General features: G+C 56.0%; 3 protein-coding genes across 6 annotated transcripts in view; 2 read left to right on the forward strand and 1 right to left on the reverse strand.

The window, feature by feature from the left end:
* The window catches only part of SMG5 (SMG5 nonsense mediated mRNA decay factor), a 33,577-nt gene extending 23,990 nt beyond the window's left edge, over positions 1–9,587 (forward strand). The window contains exons 17-22 of the mRNA XM_002810027.6: positions 5,349–5,408; positions 5,764–5,923; positions 6,344–6,434; positions 7,371–7,445; positions 7,840–7,978; positions 8,166–9,587. Coding sequence (XP_002810073.1) covers positions 5,349–5,408; positions 5,764–5,923; positions 6,344–6,434; positions 7,371–7,445; positions 7,840–7,978; positions 8,166–8,249 — 609 coding nt within the window. The 3' untranslated portion in view covers positions 8,250–9,587. The remainder of the gene's footprint in view (positions 1–5,348; positions 5,409–5,763; positions 5,924–6,343; positions 6,435–7,370; positions 7,446–7,839; positions 7,979–8,165) is intronic.
* Positions 9,588–10,180: 593 nt separating this feature from the next.
* On the forward strand, positions 10,181–15,544 carry PAQR6 (progestin and adipoQ receptor family member 6). 4 transcript variants are annotated; one of them, XM_002810033.3, is made up of 8 exons: positions 10,764–10,852; positions 12,060–12,135; positions 12,561–12,688; positions 12,824–13,029; positions 13,145–13,271; positions 13,630–13,726; positions 13,957–14,107; positions 14,465–15,544. In XM_002810033.3, exons 2-8 carry the CDS (start codon positions 12,085–12,087, stop codon positions 14,737–14,739), a joined length of 1,035 nt encoding a protein of 344 aa, XP_002810079.1. In that variant the 5' UTR covers positions 10,764–10,852; positions 12,060–12,084; the 3' UTR covers positions 14,740–15,544. The 4 variants fall into 4 exon arrangements, with proteins under 4 accessions (XP_054407256.1, XP_054407252.1, XP_054407269.1 ...); XM_054551281.2 differs by lacking the exons at positions 12,060–12,135; positions 13,145–13,271 and having other exon boundaries at positions 10,181–10,852; XM_054551277.2 differs by lacking the exons at positions 12,060–12,135; positions 13,630–13,726 and having other exon boundaries at positions 10,181–10,852; positions 14,465–14,994.
* BGLAP (bone gamma-carboxyglutamate protein) lies at positions 15,537–18,847 on the reverse strand. The gene is made up of 4 exons (XM_002810036.6): positions 16,559–18,847; positions 16,263–16,301; positions 16,023–16,092; positions 15,537–15,821 (listed from the first exon to the last, which is right to left on the reverse strand). Exons 1-4 carry the CDS (start codon positions 16,620–16,622, stop codon positions 15,692–15,694), a joined length of 303 nt encoding a protein of 100 aa, XP_002810082.1. The 5' UTR covers positions 16,623–18,847; the 3' UTR covers positions 15,537–15,691.
* Between the last annotated feature and the right edge of the window lie 39 nt (positions 18,848–18,886).

Genomic DNA, 18,886 nt, shown 5'->3' on the forward strand with positions numbered 1-18,886 from the left:
GGCCTGGGAGGGAGGGACTAAGGGATGGAACTGATAGACAGGGACTGAGAGGGGACTTTTTTTTTTTTTTTTTTTTTTTTTTTTGAGATGGAGTCTCGCTCTGTTGCCAGGCTGGAGTGCAGTGGCGTGATCTCAGCTCACTGCAACCTCCGGCTCCCAGGCTCAAGCAATTCTCCTACCTCAGCCTCCCGAGTAGCTGGGACTACAGGCGCACGCCACCACGCCCAGCTAATTTTTGTATTTTTAGTAGAGACAGGGTTTCACCATGTAGGCCAGGATGGTCTCGATCTCTTGACCTTGTGATCCGCCTGCCTTGGCCTCCCAAAGTACTGGGATTACAGGCGTGAGACACCACGCCTGGCCTGAGAGGGGCTGTGAGCAGAGGCTGCCTAGCTCAAGACCTGTACCCAGACTGACCTGGGGTTGAGGCCATCTCTGTCACCTCTTAGTCTATGAATTGAGCAAGTCACTTAACCTCACCACGCCAGTTTCCTTGTCAGTTATGTGGGAACAAATAGAATCCACTTTATGGAGTTTTTTGAAGATGGAATGATAGTGGATATGAGGTGCCTTGCCCATTGTCTTTGGCGCATGTGTGTGCTTAGCAAATGCTCCCTCTGTTCCCTTTCATTCAAGAGGGATAAAGACTGAGGAATAGAAGGGAGTGGAGGGCTCCTGATATAAGGGGCCATGAAGGAACCTTCCCATCCCAGACATGGTCGCATCCCACAGGGGCCCCAAAGGATGGAAAGTGGCCTGTGTTACATCTTTTTCATCCAGTAATTCATTCCACGAATATTTATCGAGAATCCACTTTGTGCCAGACATGACAGTATTCTAGGCACTATGGTTACAGCAGTGAACAAGACAGTCCTTTCTCTTGTGGGCAACCATCTGGTTTTCACAGTGGGGCCTGCACAGCCTTGGGCATGTTTCCCAACACACCACCCTGAGCTAAGTGGCACCAGTACATTTGGGGTGTTAGTGTCTGGTACAGGAAGTATGATGTGCCTCAGCAACCCCTCAGGGTTTCTTCTTCATCTCAAGCCAATCCCCTCCTCCACATTCTTCCTTTGCACCTGTCCCAGGGCCAGCAGCTTCCCCACCCTGTCTGAGTGCCATTTCTTGTGGGCATTCTGCTTGGCTGGAAAGGGGCAAAAGCTCCCCAGAAACTCCCTTCCTTACTATCTGAAAAACAAGCACATTTTGTTAAAAACAAACCTTTTGTGTTAAGGCTTTTATTGCTAGTCCATAGAGGAAGACATGGGGGGGATTACAAAAATAGTTATGGGGAGGTTAGACAGCTTCAAAAAATGTTAAGAGTTTTTGCAGGCATTTCCTCTAGCCTAAAGCTCCTGAAGACACTCTTCCTGTAGGGGGCAGGGAGTACCTGCAAGCCCTTCTCATGTGGTGCTAGACTCCACATGCCAAGATAGACACAGGCCACGTTGCTTGCTGGGGCTGCCTCCTCCTCTGCTTGAGTCACAGGCTTCCACCCCGAAGGGCTTATCCCCAGCCAGAGGAGTGTTGTCGTTGTCACATTTATCAAGAGTTTTCTCTGTGCACAGCCTGGTTTGCATGTGACATCTCAATTAACCCTTGCAGCAGCCCAGTGAGGTAGGTGCTTGCATCCTCCATTTTATAGATAAGAAACGTTAGGCTGGGCGCTGTGGCTCACGCCTATAATCTTAGCACTCTGGGAGGCCAAGGCGGGCGGATCACTTGAAGTCAGGAGTTCGAGACCAGCCTGGCCAACATGGTGAAACCTCATCTCTACTAAAAATACAAAAAATAGCCGGGCATGGTGGCAGGTGCCTGTAGTCCCAGCTACTCGGGAGGCTAAGGCAGAAGAATCACTTGAACCTGGGAGGCAGAGGTTGCAGTGAGTCAAGATCGTGCCACTGCACTCCAGCCTAGGCGACAGAGCGAGACTCTCTCAAAAAAAAATAAAGGAAAAGAAAATGTAGAAAGACAAAGGAACATTCCCAAGATCAGAAAGTATAGTTGGTGGTAGAGCCAGGGCTCTGGAGTTGGACACACTGTGGATTTCTTATCCTGGCTCTTTTCTGCTGCTTTAGAGACTTAGTTTCTCTGTGGGCCAAGTGGGCACTAGGAGTTGCGGGGGGTGTAGTACCTGCTGATGGGACTTCTGAAGGTAGGCTTTCCTTCTGAGGAACGCGTAGGCCCACATCTGTTTGAAATGCTGAGTTGGTAATGTCAGAGCCTCGTATTAGCACAGCTCCCTCTTCTTGGGTCCAGGCGGATCTCACTCACCTACACTAGTTCTCTGGGGGAGCTTTTACACAAGTGTCACCATCTTCCTCTCTTGAATATGGAGTTTCACAATTACCATTTTAGTCTAAAAGCAACTCATGGGCTTGATTTCTGCAGTGGGAAGAGGGAAAGTTTGTCTATGGTGCCTCCCTTGCTTACCAGTTTGCCCACAGGGCCTGTGAGAAAATGGCTGTTAGGTTGAGGCTGCAGTGAGCCAAGATCTTGCCGCTGCCCTCCAACCTGGGTGACAGTGAGACCCTCCATCAAAAAAAAAAAAAGGAGAAAGAGAAGATGGCTCTCACCTAGGCTCTGGCCTTCTGCTTCCATTCTTTCATTTGTCTACATTGTTTCTCAAGGGGACACTCTTGGCACCTTGGGCAGGACAATTCTTTGTTGTGCAGGGCTCTGCAGGGGATTGGGAGTGGATCTTGCAACTATAGATGTTATTCCTCTTTCCCTAGTCTTCCCACTAATGTCTGTTTTCTCTTTGTAATCCAGTCCAGGACCCACAGTATGTTTGACTGTCATGTATCCTGAGTCTCATGCAATCTCTGACAGTTCTCAGTTTTTCCTTTTCTTTCCTGATGTGACACTTTTGAAGAGTACTGGTCAGTTATTTCATAGTGTCCCTCAATTTGGGTTTGTGTGATGTTGTCTCATGATGAGAATGAGAATTTTTTTTCTTTTTTTGAGACAGGGTCTTGCTCTGTTGACCCAGGCTGAAGTGCAGTGGCACGACCATAGCTCACTGCAGCCTTGAACTCCTGGGCTCAAGCAATCGTCCTGCCTCAGCCTCCTGAGTAGCTAGGACTACAGGCATGCATCACCAAGCTTGACTAATTTTTAAAATAAAAAAATACATTTTTTTTGTAGAAATGTGATCTTGCTGTGTTGCTGAGGCTGGTCCCAAACTCCAGAGCTCAAGCAGTCCTCCTGCCTCAGCCTCCCATATTGCTTGGATTACAGGCATGAGCTACTGTGCCTGGCCCCAAGATTAATATTTTATTTAATTTTAATTTTTATTTTTGTATTTTTATTTATTTTCTTTGAGACGGAGTTTTGCTCTTGTTGTGCAGGCTGGAGTGCAATGGTGCGATCTTGGCTCACCACAATCTCTGCCTCCCAGGTTCAAGCGATTCTCCTGCCTCAGCCTCCTGAGTAGCTGGGATTACAGGTGCATGCCACCACCACTGGCTAATTTTTATATTTTTAGTAGAGACGGGGTTTCACCATGTTGGTCAGGCTGGTCTCGAACTCCTGACCTCGTGATCTACCCGCCTCAGCCTCCCAAAGTGCTGGGATTACAGGCATGAGCCACTGTGCCTGGCCCCAGTTTTTGTATTTTTAGTAGAGGCAGGGTTTCACCATGTTGGCCAGGCTGGTCTCAAATTCCTGACCTTGGTCTCCCAAAATGCTGGGATTACAGGCGTGAACCACTGTGCCTGGCCCCAAGATTAATATTTTATCTTATTTTTTTTTTTTTATTTATTTTGAGACGGAGTCTTGCTCTGTCGCCCAGGCTATAGTACAGTGGCTCTATCTCGGCTCAGTGCAACCTTTGCCGTCCAGGTTCAAGCAATTTTCCCTGCCTCAGCCTCCCAAGTAGCTGGGATTATAGGTGCCCGTCACCACACCCAGCTAATTTTTGTATTTTTAGTAGAGATGGGGTTTTGCCATGTTGGCCAGGCTGCTCTCGAACTCCTGACCTTAGGTGATCCGCCTGCCTTAGCCTCCCAAAGTGCTGGGATTACAGGTGTGAGCCACCGTGCCTGGCCAAGATTAATATTTTAAAGCACCACTTTGATGATGCCACTTTGGTCATCAAAGAGTCTTCAGTGGGCTAGGTGCTGTGGGTCACACCAGTAATCCCAGCACTTTGGGAGGCCAAGGCGGGCAGATTGCTTGAGCCCCAGGAGTTTGAGACCAGCCTGGGCAACATGGTGAAACCCAGTCTCTACAAAAAATACCAAAATTAGCCAGGCATGGTGGCATGTGCCTGTAGTCCCAGCTAGTTGGGGGGCTGAGGCAGGAGGATCATTTGAGACCGGGAGGCAGAGGTTGCAGTGAACGGGAATTGTGGCACTGCACTCCAGCCTGAGTGACATAGTGAGACCCTGTCTCAAAAAAAAAGAAAAACATAATAAAAAGAGTCTTCAGTGGCTCCCCATATCTTACAGGATAAAGTCCCCATCCTTAACCTCATCTTTTAGACCATACTAAGGAATTTGGGCTTTACCCATAATACAGAGGAAAGGCATCAGAAGACTTTTAAGCAGGGCTATAATGGGCATCAGATGGTTTTTAAAAGATTGCCTTGGTTGTAGGTGGAGAAAAGGGATTGAATTAGAGGCAGAGACCAGTACGGTGGTTGTTACATTAGTCAAGGAGAGGTGTTGGCTTAGACTAGGGTTTCACAGTGGAGGTGGAAGGATTTGCATGCTGTTTAGGGGGGCACAATTGACAGGACAGGGAAGCTGATAACTTCTGGGGCTGAGAGAGAGGGAAGATTCAAAGCCAACCCTGAGCCTTCTGACTTGGGCAGACTGGTTTATTTACTAGGCTAGGGAACACTAGAGGAAGAGACGCAGGTTCTGAGGAGCAGATGGGGCTGCTGAGTAGGCAGTTGGATGTGTGGGTCTGGAGCTCAGGATGGTCAGGCCTGGGCTGAATCTGCAGATTTGGAAGATGTTGGCAAGTGGACGGGGGTAGAAGGTGAGGAAGTGCATGGGTAGGATCTCCTGGGAGGGGAGACCAGATTGAGAAGAGCAGAGATTGAATCCTGAGGCACAGCCAGGTGATGTCCTGCATGGTGACGGCACATGGCTGTCTGCTCCCCATCCCCTGCAGGGCCTGGAACATCATGACCTGCATCAGGTTGGTAATGGAAGTTGTTCAGAGTGCAGCGGAAGAATATTTTTTCTTCCATGCCTCTCCTCCCCTTATTCAGCAGCAGTGCTAGAGAGTGACTTTGCATGAGGTCACACTGAGACCCCAGGAAACCCTCTTGGTCTTCCTGATCACTGGAGAAGGGAAAATACACCCCAACTCCTTTCAGCTCGTTTTTTCCCTCATAGGCACAGGAGGAAGCTCGTCGGAACAGGCTCATGAGAGACATGGCTCAGCTACGACTTCAGGTAGGAAGTCAGGGCCCAAGTGCTTCTTCTGCACTTGGTAGAGCTTTTGTGTCAACCCTACTGGCAGGTCTCCGCCTTCCGCTGTAGTCCCCCTGCTCTGTTGCCTCTGTGTCCCTCTGCCTCTCCCAGATGACCCTCCTTACTACTCACTCTTCACTCAGCCATTTGCCTCCTTCGTGCCTTCACTTCTGTCTCTCCCTTTCTCTACTTTTCCCCCAAAGCCATTGGTAGAAAGGGTCCTCTGATCCCCTTAACAACAGGAGGAGCCCCATAGAGCCACCTTGAGCACCACTCTTCCCCTGGCCCGGCTGCAGGGGTCCCCCACAGCTGTACCCACCTTGCCCTCTCTCACCAGCTCGAAGTGTCTCAGCTGGAGGGCAGCCTGCAGCAGCCCAAGGCCCAGTCAGCCATGTCTCCCTACCTCGTCCCTGACACCCAGGCCCTCTGCCACCATCTCCCTGTCATCCGCCAACTGGCCACCAGTGGCCGCTTCATTGTCATCATCCCAAGGACAGGTAAGTACATTGGAGAGGTAAGCAGACAGAGTAGGACTAAAAGAGATTCTGGGCTTGGGATTAAGAGACCTTATTTGGGGCCCAGTTTATATGCAGTAACCTTGGTCAAGTCTTACTACCTTCGTGAACCCCTCACTTCATCTGTGAAATGGACATAATCCCTATTCTGCCTCACAAGACAATTGGGAGAAACAGAAAATGTAAGTGAATATAATGTGAAAGCACTTGGTAAATTGCCAAGTATATTGCTGGCAGAAGGTCACATTTTCAGAGAACTTTGGGAGCCCTCTAGGGAGCCGGGGTCTCTTCTCTGCCTGAAGAGTGTACTGAGGTGAGCTCAGATGCTTCCTCCAGAGCCCCTTGTCACAGCAGTCTGAGCTTACCTGTTTTGTCTTTCCCTACCCCTACCTTGCCCACCAGTGATCGATGGCCTGGATTTGCTGAAGAAGGAACACCCAGGGGCCCGGGATGGGATTCGGTACCTGGAGGCAGAGTTTAAAAAAGGAAACAGGTGAGCGCGGCCTGGCTGGACCTGTGCTGAGCCCTGGGTCTGTCTTTTGGACAACACGTGCTTATGAAAGCCCCTTGCTCCCTATGGGTAAGACGCATACATACCCGTCTCTACTCACAGTTAGCTCACTGCCTGGGGAGAGATACCAGAGATAATTAGAAGTCAAGGTTGTAGCTGCTGAAATAGAGGGTGACCAAAGAGGTCAGGAGCCCTGTGGGGAGCACTGAGCTGCTGTCCTTCCTCTGGGGCAAGCCTGTGATCAGCACCCACTGGGGAGAAGGGAGCAGACCTCCCTCCCCCAACTTTAGACTGTGAACTCCTTTATAGGAATTTCTCCTGCTTTAGGGTTGGGACAGGTGATCAGGTTTCTCAGAGTGTGAGGGCCTTCATCCAGGCTGCCCAGGGGCTTCCCACCTCCCTGCTGAGCTGAGGGAGTGGTGAGACCAAAGCCAGCCAGGGAGGGGCAGCTGGCAGTGTGTGCAGATGCTCAGCTGGTACAGGCCTGCCCTTCTGGCCTTTGGGGCTGGAGGAGGACTAGGCAGAGGGTGTAGGGAATAAGGAGAAAGCTTCCCTCTCCCTGCTAGCTGGCCCACCCCCTCCTCTGCATCTGCTCTGGCTGGCCAGGAAGCTGCACAAGGCCTGATTGTTTGGACCTTGTCTCCAGAAGCCCTGACTTGAAAAGCATCTGCTGCTTCTCCCCTTCCAGCTCCTCCCCTGAGAGGAACCAAATAATTGATGTTATCAGGAGGAAAAGTGAGCTGGGCCCAGCAGCCAGGAAGCCACTTAAGAATGGCTCCAAACAGAGCTGTGGTGGGAGAGACGTGTTCCCCACCCCCGCCTGCAAAACCAGGCCCCCAGAGCCACAACGGACTGCTTTGTGTAAGGCGCCCTGCCAGTCCCCTGCTCCTGACTTCCACTCGCACATCTCCTCTGCAGGTACATTCGCTGCCAGAAAGAGGTGGGAAAGAGCTTTGAGCGGCATAAGCTGAAGAGGCAGGATGCAGATGCCTGGTAACATTTTAGCCCTCACCCCTAGAACCTCAGGCCACCTGCCTTGCTCCTTCACGAGCATTCCTAGGGAGAATGGGTAGGGCTGGAGAATTCTGAGGCTCCACACGTAGCCTGCCAGGGCCCTCCTGCAGGCCTCACCTTGCGGGGAGTACGAAGTTGCTGCAGCCCCTGAGCTTTTCCTCTGCAGATGGGTCAGCCTCTTTGGGCCTTGCGATGCTCACGCTTGGTGTTTTCCCTCAGTGTACCTTTGCCTGCTCCCCATAGTGTCTCCAGGGCCCACTGCTGCTCGCTGCCCTCCCAGCCCCCAGCTGCCCCTGTCCCCTGGAGATCCTGGTGTTTGGGCTGTGCTAATGCTGGGTCTTGGCTGATCTTCCCTTCTGCCCCCCATCCCCAGGACTCTCTATAAGATCCTAGACAGCTGCAAACAGCTGACTCTGGCCCAGGGGGCAGGTGAGGAGGATCCGAGCGGCATGGTGACCATCATCACAGGCCTTCCACTGGACAACCCCAGCGTGCTTTCAGGCCCCATGCAGGTGGGTCATGGGTGAGGTGGGGGGATGGTGTGGAATAGGGACAAGGTACCAGAGCAGACTCCATCCCCAGACCCTCCACATAGCTGCCTTTTTTTCTCTTCCATCACTCCTTCCCCAGCACCTCAACGATTTGCTATTCAGTTCAGGAGGTCAGACCCTCTCCATCTTTCCTTCTCCCATTCCACAGGCAGCCCTGCAGGCCGCTGCCCACGCCAGCGTGGACATCAAGAATGTTCTGGACTTCTACAAGCAGTGGAAGGAAATTGGTTGATACTGACCCCCAGGCCCTGCAGTGGGGCTGACTCCAGATCTCTCCTGCCCTCCCTGGCAGCCAGGACCAGCACCTGTAGTCACCCCACCACACGCAGACTCATGCACGCACACAGGAGGGAGGCCTAGCTGCTCAGAGGCTGCAGGGAGGGCCCAGGAGCCGGCTGGGAGGGTGGGGTCCCTTTGTTGCCAAGACGTTAGGAAAGCCAGGAAAGTGCTTGGAGTAGGAGAGTCTTGTGGGCCCCTGGCCAGCCTTCCTGCCTCAGCTCCCCTGCTGTCTCCAGGGGCAGGTGGCAGGCATGGGTACCTGCATTTCACTGGAGTGGGTTCTTGGATCTCTGAGGGGAAGGAACAGCAGAAGAGGCCCTTCTTCCTCACCCAAGATGCAGGGTGGTTGGGGCCAGGAGTTTGGAGTCTCCAGGTCTTGGGGGAAGAGCTGGGTAATACCTGGTGTCTGAGTGATTCTCTGCAGACCCTTCCCCTCCTCAAGGATCACCCATCCTCCTTTCAGCCCCCTTTATGGGGACCAGGCAACTCTGGAGCCAGCCGCAGGGGCTGTTAGAGAAGCAAGGCCTGGAGTGGCCTGCACCGAGTAGCAGGGTCAGGGTTCGTGTGCTCCTCCTCCTGCTGCAGGGGCTGCACATCCCATTGCCCCACTTCTGCTTTCTGTCTCCCTCTGTCTAGCTTCCAGGGCAGGGAGCAGGCCCCACCTAGGGCTGTGGGCAGTCTGGCCTGTGCCAGCACGGTCTCCTGTGCCCACCAGCCCCAGAGGTGCTGTGCTTTGTGCTCTTGGCTGCTGTGCTGGGACAGAATGGGATGCCAGGAAGAGAAGAAAGGGGGTGCAGTCTGAGGCCACCACCCCTCTTCCTATCTAAGGGAGGGCTGAAGACAAGGGGCCGGCATTCAGTGGGCAGCAGAAAGGAGAGGCCCCCTGTCCCTCCTTGTGCCCTCTGCAGGACTAAAGACCGGAAGGGCTGGCTGTTGGAGTGTTGAGGTGCATATGTGGGAGCAGAGACCATGAACAGCTCAGGGCAGTGAATGGCGCACCAAGAGCAGGGCTGTGTGTGGGAGGCTGTGGCCAGGATTGCCTCAGCTCCTCCCCCTCAGGCTGGGAGGATAGCACAGGCTAGAGGCTGGGGGTGGAGGGTCTCAGCTCTGCTGCCCCCACCCCGGTACTAGCCTAGCTTCCCAAGCTGTGGCTTAGAGGATAGTTGGCTTCCTGCCTCTTTCCTCTAAAACAGCAAGTCTGGGAAATCCTGGGGTGAGTGGAGTTACCCCACTCCCAGTTGCTGGCAGAGACTGAGACTAAAGCATCACTTAATAAAACCCCCAAGCCCAATCCCTGTCTCCTGGTGCCTGTCTGTATAGAAGTTTCATTGGGGGGTGGGACGCTGAAGATGGCATCCTGAAATGCATTTTGGAAAGGCTTCTTTGAAGTGGATGGAACAGAACAAGAAGCAGGCAATTTGAGTGAAAGCCCTGGAGATGGTTTGATAGGCACTGTCAGGTTCCTTGACTGTAAACTGAGGCAGTGCCTTTGCAGGGGTGATAGTGAAAATCTCTTGCCAGCGACATCACTGCCTGGGGTTGGTTCACTCACCAGCTGGGTCCTCTTCCTCAAGGGGGTGGGGAGGTGAGCCTTGAAACCAGCCTCTGGCCGGGCATGGTGGCTCACGCCTATAATCCCAGCACTTTGGGAGGCTGAGGCAGGCGGATCACAAGGTCAGGAGATCGAGACCATCCTGGTTAACACGGTGAAACCCCATCTCTACTAAAAATGCAAAAAAAAATTAGCTGGGCGTGGTGGCAGGTGCCTGTAGTCCCAGCTACTCGGGAGGCTGAGGCAGGAGAATGGCGTGAACCCGGGAGACGGAAGTTTGCAGTGAGCCGAGATAGCACCACTGCACTCCAGCCTGGGTGACAGAGCGAGACTCCACCTAAAAAAAAAAAAAAAAAGAAACCAGCCTCTGAGTCCTCAAGTGCCTGTCCTGCAAGGATTGGCATCTCAAATTGTATTCAGGGTGGGGATGGGGAGGTGGTGAGTCTGGTGAATCCCTCATGATAGAACCAACATTTACCAAAGGCAGTTTGCTCTGAGCCCTACCCAGCACCAGGTGCTAAGAGGCAGCAAAGCATGGTGAAAGATGGCTTCTGAAATCTGTTCTGCATTTGGGGATTTGGGTTCCTCTGCCAGCCTAAGGCAGAGCTGTCCCCAACTGCTGGGAGAACCTGGAACAGGGGAACACTGCTCTGAGTCGCCGGGGGGACTCTACAGCACCGTGGCCACATCCTGGCTTGGGCCAGTAGCCTGTTCTAGCCAGTCAGCACAAGGAGTTTGGGTCGTGCTGGAGGAGCTGGCTGTGTGCAGGCGGCTGAGTGAGCTGCCTGCTAATGGGGCTGGGCCACCCCGTGCTGCTCCCTGGAGGCTGGACAAGGCTGGGATTGTTCCCTGGCTCCCCTTTGTCTCCCCATTCCCCGCCCAGGCCTGGCCCGCCTGCCTGGCCACTCTTCCTCCATCAGCCTGGCTGGCAGCAGCCTCGGACTCCGCCCGTGGAGCCCTGGGCCTGTTGACCCACCAGCTTAGGAGCACTCACCAAGCTCTGGGTAAGGAAGCTCACCTTCTGGGGCTCTTATGGGAAAATAGAGGTAAAGCATCTTGCTCCAGCCGTCCCTCCCCCATTTCCATAGCAACTGCACACACCCCACTCCAGAGATCTCCAAACCCTACTACTAAGGGAAGGCACCGTGAGGGCAGCTAGACCCCAGCGTATTCCTCACTCCTCCCCCAGATAGATGGGCAGCACTCAGGGTGGGGGAGACCTCCCCCTCATCCCACTTGTGGGAGCGAGCAAGGGATACCCTGGGAGGCCCTCATCCATCTTTGTTCTGCTGGGGTGCAGGGACTAGGGCCAGGTTTGCCTTGTGCCCAGCAGGATCTCCAGCACCCATCTCAGGGGCAGAGGCTGGGGGAGTGACTGCTGGTGCAAGCCCCAAAGTGCACGCGGCAAAAACACGGATGCAGAGCTGGTGGCAGGAAGAGGAGGGGCTAGGCTATAGAGTTGCTGCAAAGTTTTGGCCTGGGGAGGTGGGGGGAGTGTCCTAGTCCTCCTCCTGGGGCAGCTCCGCCTGCCCAGCTGGCCCAGCTCCTCCACTTGTGCCAAGGAATGTGCTGGGAGAGGCGGGCGGGGCAGCAGAGCCGCGGCCGCCCGGAGGCAGTGCACAGGTGTGGGGCTGAGGGATACCGGGGCTCAGGAGGGGCAGGGACCCCAAAACTCTACTGGGGCCACAAGTGTAGTCCTCAGAGAGAAGCCAGGCATCCCCCTAACTCCTTGTCCCACCTGATGGCATCTGGCTTCTCCAGAGATTCTGAGTGCCAAGAGTGTTCCGTGCTCAGTTCAGGCTCTGTGGGCGAAGCACATTCTGGTGGGAAAGGGAGTGGTACTCGGGCTGTCTCTGTGCTGGCCTCCGGGAGTCAGGATTCTTCCTGAGACAAAAACTGCGGCCTGGGAGGCTGGATCACTATTTGAGGCAGCCTCCCAGCTGGGAGGACCCCGCCACTCTATGCTGGGCTGAGGCCGCCAAGCCCCTCAGTGTGGGGACTGAATGCCCCAAGGAGAACAGGGATTGGAGTTAAGTGGTGCAAGGGCTGGGGAAGGTGGACCAGCCTCCCTAGGCCTGAAGGAAGCAGCTCCAGGAGGGAGGGTGCCATCTGCCTCCCACACGCACAGCCCATCCTGGGGCTGAACCCAGGTGAAAGGGGCCTGTGGATGGGGGCAGATATCTGATCCCCTACCTCCCACTCTGTCTCTAGGTCAACGTGGAGGTACCAGGCCACCATGCTCAGTCTCAAGCTGCCCCAACTTCTTCAAGTCCACCAGGTCCCCCGGGTGAGGGGCTCCACCCACTGACCCACCAACCCCCATTCCCTAGAGGACTGACTAGGGGCTGACATTCTTCTCTTTTAGCTATTGGGGCAGCCCCTCCTGCAGGCGAACTCTTACCCTCCCATTCCAGTGTGAGACTCTTCCTCTGTTCTCTGAGGAACAAGCTTGTGGCCCTCCATCTGGAGTCCCCTTCCCCAGAGCGACCTGTGTGCCGCGCTCCACCCCCATCCCACCCCAATCTGGCTCTTCGGTTTCCTGTTTGTGGGTTGTGGGTACTGGGACCTGTGGTAAGATCAGATCAGATTTAGTTTGGCTTGGGGGTCACGTTGATCTCCAGCCCAGCCTCTTTGACCCTGCTTCCAGAGATCTCAAATGGAGGGAAAGGGTCCGGGCACAGTGACGCCCTTCCTCTCCCACCACTACCCTAGGTGTTCTGGGAAGATGGCATCATGTCTGGCTACCGCCGCCCCACCAGCTCGGCTTTGGACTGTGTCCTCAGCTCCTTCCAGATGACCAACGAGACGGTCAACATCTGGACTCACTTCCTGCCCACCTGGTGAGGGGAGGCTCTGCCCCAGGCCGCGGCCTTGAGCTCAGAGGGGGTATCCAGGCGGGCAGGGACCGTCCAGGCCCACGGGCTGCAGCGGCAGTCGCGGGGGTCCGCGGCGGCCTGAGCACGCGCCCGCCGCAGGTACTTCCTGTGGCGGCTCCTGGCGCTGGCGGGCGGCCCCGGCTTCCGTGCGGAGCCGTACCACTGGCCGCTGCTGGTCTTCCTGCTGCCCGCCTGCCTCTACCCCTTCGCGTCGTGCTGCGCGCACACCTTCAGCTCCATGTCGCCCCGCGCGCGCCACATCTGCTACTTCCTGGACTACGGCGCGCTCAGCCTCTACAGCCTGGGTGAGCCGGACAGGCGCGGGAGCGCGGGGTCTGGGCGTCCCGGAGCGAGGGGTGGGACGCGGGACATACGGGCGCGCCCCTCAGGCCTCAGCTGCACGCCCCCACCTCACCGCAGGCTGCGCCTTCCCCTATGCCGCCTACTCCATGCCGGCCTCCTGGCTGCACGGCCGCCTGCACCAGTTCTTTGTGCCTGCCGCCGCACTCAACTCCTTCCTGTGCACCGGCCTCTCCTGCTACTCCCGGTGGGTTCCCAGGCCCCTCCAGTGGGGACGGGGAAGGCGGAGGCACAGGAGAGGACACATCTCACTGCTCTCGAACAGCACTGGTGACATCGGGACCATGTACTGAGGACTTCCTCTGTCAGACCCTTTATGCTCATACCCATGCTGTCTCCTTTAATTCTCACAAGCCACCATACAAGGCAGGTGTCTTTATCCCCACATACAGATGTGGTCCTTTACACAAGAGGTCATATGCCCTAACGGTTTTCTTAGCTGCAGGCTGTGCTGATATTCCATCTTTGCCCAAGTCCTCTTGCCTTTCTCTGACCCCTACCCCAAGCACAGCGATGGTGACCGGCTTTTTCCTCCCGCCTCCCAGTTTCCTGGAGCTGGAAAGCCCTGGGCTCAGTAAGGTCCTCCGCACAGGAGCCTTCGCCTATCCCTTCCTGTTCGACAACCTCCCACTCTTTTATCGGGTAAGGAGGCCTGGGGCCCCTGCCCAGATTCCTGCTTTCCTGTCCTGACCCTCAAGGTGCCCACTTCCAGCCCTGCCCCCTCAGTCCCTGCCTCAGCCCAGCCGCCTCTCTTGGGGTCCAGCACCCCGCCTAGCTGTGCCCGCCCGCTCTGCATCCTCACCAGATCCCAGATACACCCCATGTTTTGGCTCCCAAGTCCCTCCCCAGCAGCCTTGCTTTTCCTTTGCCAGCTCGGGCTGTGCTGGAGCAGGGGCCACAGCTGTGGGCAGGAGGCCCTGAGCACCAGCCATGGCTACCACCTCTTCTGCGCGCTGCTCACTGGCTTCCTCTTCGCCTCCCACCTGCCCGAAAGGCTGGCACCAGGACGCTTTGACTACATCGGTGAGGGCACAACTGGCCCGGCCCGGGAAGAGGCAGGGGCAGATGCCTTCCCAGAGCACAGAATGAACTGGGTAAATGGGTATTACAGCCCCAGGATGGAGGCAAATTATAGGAGGGACTTCCCTGTCTTCCTATAACGAGAGCATCACTGGAAGCGTCCTCCACCTGCCACTTCTCAGGTAGCAAAACTAGTAGCATATGTGCTGGGGCCACATGCACAAATGTTCATTCATTCCTTTCAGTCACTCTGGGAGTCAGGGTTTCTTATTCTCAATTTATAGGGGAGTAGCAGGCCCAGAGGATGGGGTGACTTGCACTGGGAAAGGTGTGGCTCTGACCTGCCCATCCTCTCCACAGGCCACAGCCACCAGCTATTCCACATCTGTGCAGTGCTGGGCACCCACTTCCAGCTGGAGGCAGTGCTGGCTGATATGGGATCACGCAGAGCCTGGCTGGCCACACAGGAACCTGCCCTGGGCCTGGCAGGCACAGTGGCCACACTGGTCTTGGCTGTAGCCGGGAACCTACTCATTATTGCTGCTTTCACAGCCACCCTGCTTCGGGCCCCCAGTACATGCCCTCTGCTGCAGGGTGGCCCACTGGAGGGGGGTACCCAGGCCAAACAACAGTGAGGTGCCATCCCTGACCCTGTTCTGGAGGGGGCAGAGGCCAGGCCCCAGTGCTGACGAGGAGCCCAGATTTGGGCCTAATCAGGTGGGGACGCATCTCAGCCTGGAACCAACAGGGGCTGAGGAGAGAGGGCAGAGAAGAGGAGAGGTGTCTAGGAGGACTGGCAGAGTGTGAGAGGGACCATGACGGGGCTCTTGATGGGAGTGGAAGAAGTGCTGAGGGTCTGAGAGGGGAGATGCATGCGTGTCCAGGCTGAAGATGCCCCTATACTCTGTCAAAGGTTGGGGTGGGGAGGTGTTGGGGTCCTTTCATCTGGCTCCATTTCTGGTGCTCCTGGAAGTCCCTGCTCAGCACAGGGAAGAACTAACATGACTAACCTAGGCCTACCCTGAATGCTTCTTGCTAACCAGGCCGAGAGGCCACACACTTGCCCCCCCATCCCCACAAACCAGGTAATGCCAGTTTGCCAGCAGCTATTTGCCTATAGAGATGAGTCTGTCCTGGTCATAACTGTGTACTCAAGGTGTCCAGGCTTTGGGGGGTGGGCCTATCTGGGTGCATTATGGATGGTTTGGTGGATTGAGGTGTGGGGAGGAGGGTCCTAGGCTAGAGGGGGGATCCCTAGTTAGACTTTGGGAAGCTACCTTCAATGTTTTCTGGAACAAGGCAGGTACAAATAAAAAAACAAAACTTTGGAAAGCACTTTCTAGAACTGAAGAAAGTAAAACCTCCTCACCCCCATCCTCCTGAGACCTCCCTCCCACATTCCATAAACTGGACAGACTCACAGGCCCATGGATTCCTCTTCTGGAGTTTATTTGGGAGCAGCTGGGATGATGGGGACCCCACATCCATAGGGCTGGGAGGTCAGGGCAAGGGCAAGGGGAAGGGGAAAGAAGGGTGCCTGGAGAGGAGCAGAACTGGGGTTGCCGACCAGGCCAGCAGAGCGACACCCTAGACCGGGCCGTAGAAGCGCCGATAGGCCTCCTGAAAGCCGATGTGGTCAGCCAACTCGTCACAGTCCGGATTGAGCTCACACACCTCCCTCTTGGGCTCCAGGGGATCCGGGTAGGGGACTGGGGCTCTGAGACACCCGACGTGGTGGCATCAGCCCCCGTGCAAAATGCCCATCCCTCCTCTCACTACACATGGGGCTCCAGGGTGCCCACCAGGGCAGGCTGCGTGTACCCCCACCACAACCCAGAGAGGCCACTCCCTGCTGCACCTCCCCCACAGACCATCCCAGAGAGGCAGGGCCTTGGCCCAGCTCCGCCTTTTCTCTCACCCCAGCCATTGATACAGGTAGCGCCTGGGTCTCTTCACCACCTCGCTGCCCTCCTGCTTGGACACAAAGGCTGTGGAGCAGAGGGGCAGGCATCAGGTGGCTCTGGGTTTGGGAGGATCAGGTGGGGAGCAGGCTGGCTTTCCTGATGGCCAGACAGGAGGTGGCAGGAGTGGGGGAATGAGACTGAGGGACCAGGGTGAGAGGGGAGGGTCCAGGAACCCATCAGGTCCATCCTCATACCTGCACCTTTGCTGGAGTCTGCACCGCTGGGCTTCGCACCTGCAAAGGAAAGGGAGCCTGGTTCACCCCAGCTCATCCCCAGGGCCCTCATCCTCCTTTCCCTGCATCTCGGGCAGCTTGCTCTTCCCTCCTCTCCCTCTGCAAGGGCAGAGCTGGGGCAAATGGATTGAGCCTGCAACAAGGTGGTTAGACTGCAAAGGGACTGCCAGCCAAAGGGGTGAGAAGAGGTGGGCTGTGGTGCTTCCTCCTCTCAGCCCCCACTGCAATGCGGCCTGAGGGGAGGTGGGGGCACTCACCTGCCTGGCCAGTGATGCACAGTGCGGCCAGGGCCAGTAGGGCGAGGAGTGTGAGGGCTCTCATGGCGTCTCGGTGGCTGCGCTGGGCTGCTGCTCAGGACTCAGCTGGCCTGCCCCGCCAGCCTCCAGCACTGTTTATACCCTCTGGGCTGTGCCCAGCGATGAGGAGGGGCATGCCTGACCATGGTGCGGGCGGGTCTAGGGGGAATCTGCCAGGGCTATTTGGGGGTCATCCGCCCCAGCTCCGTAGGCCAAACCCCAAAGGATATTGTGGCTGGGAGCTGCGGCTGCTGGGCCAGGGGCCCCTGGGAATGATGGAGGGCGAGCCACAATCAGACTGCCCAGCTCTTGACACTGCCTCTGGCCCCTTTCTCAGGGGGCAGCCCCAGACCCCTCAGCCCCGACTCACTCTTCCTCAGAGACCCCCAGTCTCAGATTGAGCACTGGCTGAACTCTAGGGGAGTCTAAAGAGGAAGCGGGGGTCAGAGACCTAAAATAGGTTCAAGCGGAGCTGGGCTCCAGCTGTCTCACAGCCTGTGATTTCTACTGTCAGCCCCATGGGCAGGAGCCAAACCCAGGGAGGGGATGCCTCGCAATGCCCTCGTTCATCCGGTGAGACACCAAAGGCAGCCTGCTGTGGGTGCAGCTTGACGGCTCAGGCCCTGCCCTGCGCATCCGGACAGGAGAAAGGGTCGGGCAGCACAAGGCCAAAAGCCAAAGCCCATGGAGGTGGGGCCGGGCAGGAGATGAGGTCAGCCGGTTGGTTTCTGGGATACGCCAGGTGGCTGTGACTGCCAGGTACACAGGCACAGGGCAGGGAGGCAGGCACTCACTGAGGTGGGGACCCCCTTCCCTGTGCCCTTAGCAGGCAGGGAGGCAGGGCCTGGGAGGAGCACAGAGATGCAGTGTGCCTCTGCCCTCCTGGCCCCCCGATTCTGCTCCTGACCCTGCAGCCTCCACAGTGTTAACCACCCTGGGGAGGGACCTGCCCTCCCGTAGTGCTGCTATAAGTAATAGGAAGGCCTATCCTCTACGGTACAGAACATCCTGGCCTGAAAACCCCATCCCACACCTGAGAGCCTCCACTGCCTCAGGTCAGCCCAGAGAGGGAAGACGTGTCCTGGGACCTTCCCCTGTCTAACCTGTGTCCTCACTCACTCACCCACCCACCAACCAGGGCTTGAGATCATCTGCCCAACCTGACAAGTAAACAAAGCACCCGACGGGGCAGGCCTGACAGAAGCGGGGCATCTGGATGCTTGAATGCCACAGCTCCATGGTGACAAGGTGGGCAGAGGGAGACTGAGCCAAGTGCTGTTCATGGGAGGGGGGTGGGAAGTGGGGACCACCTGATGCTTGCCTGTGTCCCCAGTGTGCCTCCAGCAGACCTCACCAAGGCTCTCACTAGGAAAAAGTTCTGCCCCCATACACGCCCAACCCCTTTCCCCCTCTGGTGGATCCGGGAAGCACCCATCCTGCCTTTGGCTGCCCTGGCTGAAGAAGAGTGAAGTAGAAGAAGCAAAAGAAACAAAGTGCCCGCAATTCTTTTTTTTTTGAGACGGAGTCTCGCTCTGTCGCCCAGGCAGGAGTGCAATGGTGGGATCTCGGCTCACTGCAACCTCTGCCTCCCAGGTTCAAGCGATTCTCCTGCCTCAGCCTCTTGAGTAGCTGGGATTACAGGCACACGCCACCATGCCCGGCTAATTTTGTTTGTTTGTTTGTTTGAGATGGAGTTTCACTCTTGTTGCCCAGGCTGGAGTACAGTGGCGCAATCTTGGCTGACTGCAACCTCCGCCTCCCGGGTTCAAGTGATTCTCCTGCCTCAGCCTCCCGAGTAGCTGGGATCACAGGCGCACGCCACCATGCCTGGCTAATTTTGTATTTTTAGTAGAGATGGGGTTTCACCATTTTAGCCAGGCTGGTCTCGAACTCCTGACCTCAGGTCATCTGCCCACCTCAGCCTCCCAAAGTGGTAGGATTACAGGCATGAGCCACTGTGCCCGGCCTAATTTTGTATTTTTAGTAGAGACAGGATTTCACCATGTTGGCCAGGCTGGTCTCAAACTCCTGACCTCAGGTGATTCACCCGCCTTGGCATCCCAAAGTGCTAGGATTTCAAGCATGAGCCACCGCACCCGGCCGTAACGATTCTTGGAAGGTGCCAAGAGTGACACCTCCTTGGCAGCTCATCCTATCCACAGGGAACCCAGGGGTCCTGGTTTTTGTACAAGGGGCTCTGCTGCTCTCTGCACATGATGGTCTAGTAAGCCCCTTGCCAAACCACCCCAGCCTGGACGCTCCCAGAGGACCACGACTGAAGCCTTGACT

This window comes from Pongo abelii, chromosome 1, assembly GCF_028885655.2.
Source record: "Pongo abelii isolate AG06213 chromosome 1, NHGRI_mPonAbe1-v2.0_pri, whole genome shotgun sequence".
Lineage (NCBI taxonomy): Eukaryota > Metazoa > Chordata > Mammalia > Primates > Hominidae > Pongo > Pongo abelii.

Bases quoted from the DNA above. Each gene is read 5' to 3' on its own strand.
- BGLAP (XM_002810036.6), bottom strand. From the start codon at position 16,622: ATGAGAGCCCTCACACTCCTCGCCCTACTGGCCCTGGCCGCACTGTGC. The intron at 16,302-16,558 runs GTGAGTGCCCCC...TTTCCTTTGCAG, and splicing joins GTGCATCACTGGCCAGGCAG to GTGCGAAGCCCAGCGGTGCA. The intron at 16,093-16,262 runs GTATGAGGATGG...TCTGCTCCACAG, and splicing joins AGACTCCAGCAAAGGTGCAG to CCTTTGTGTCCAAGCAGGAG.
- PAQR6 (XM_054551277.2), top strand. From the start codon at position 10,393: ATGGCTTCTGAAATCTGTTCTGCATTTGGGGATTTGGGTTCCTCTGCC. The intron at 13,272-13,956 runs GTGGGTTCCCAG...TTCCTTTGCCAG, and splicing joins GGCCTCTCCTGCTACTCCCG to CTCGGGCTGTGCTGGAGCAG. The intron at 14,108-14,464 runs GTGAGGGCACAA...TCCTCTCCACAG, and splicing joins AGGACGCTTTGACTACATCG to GCCACAGCCACCAGCTATTC.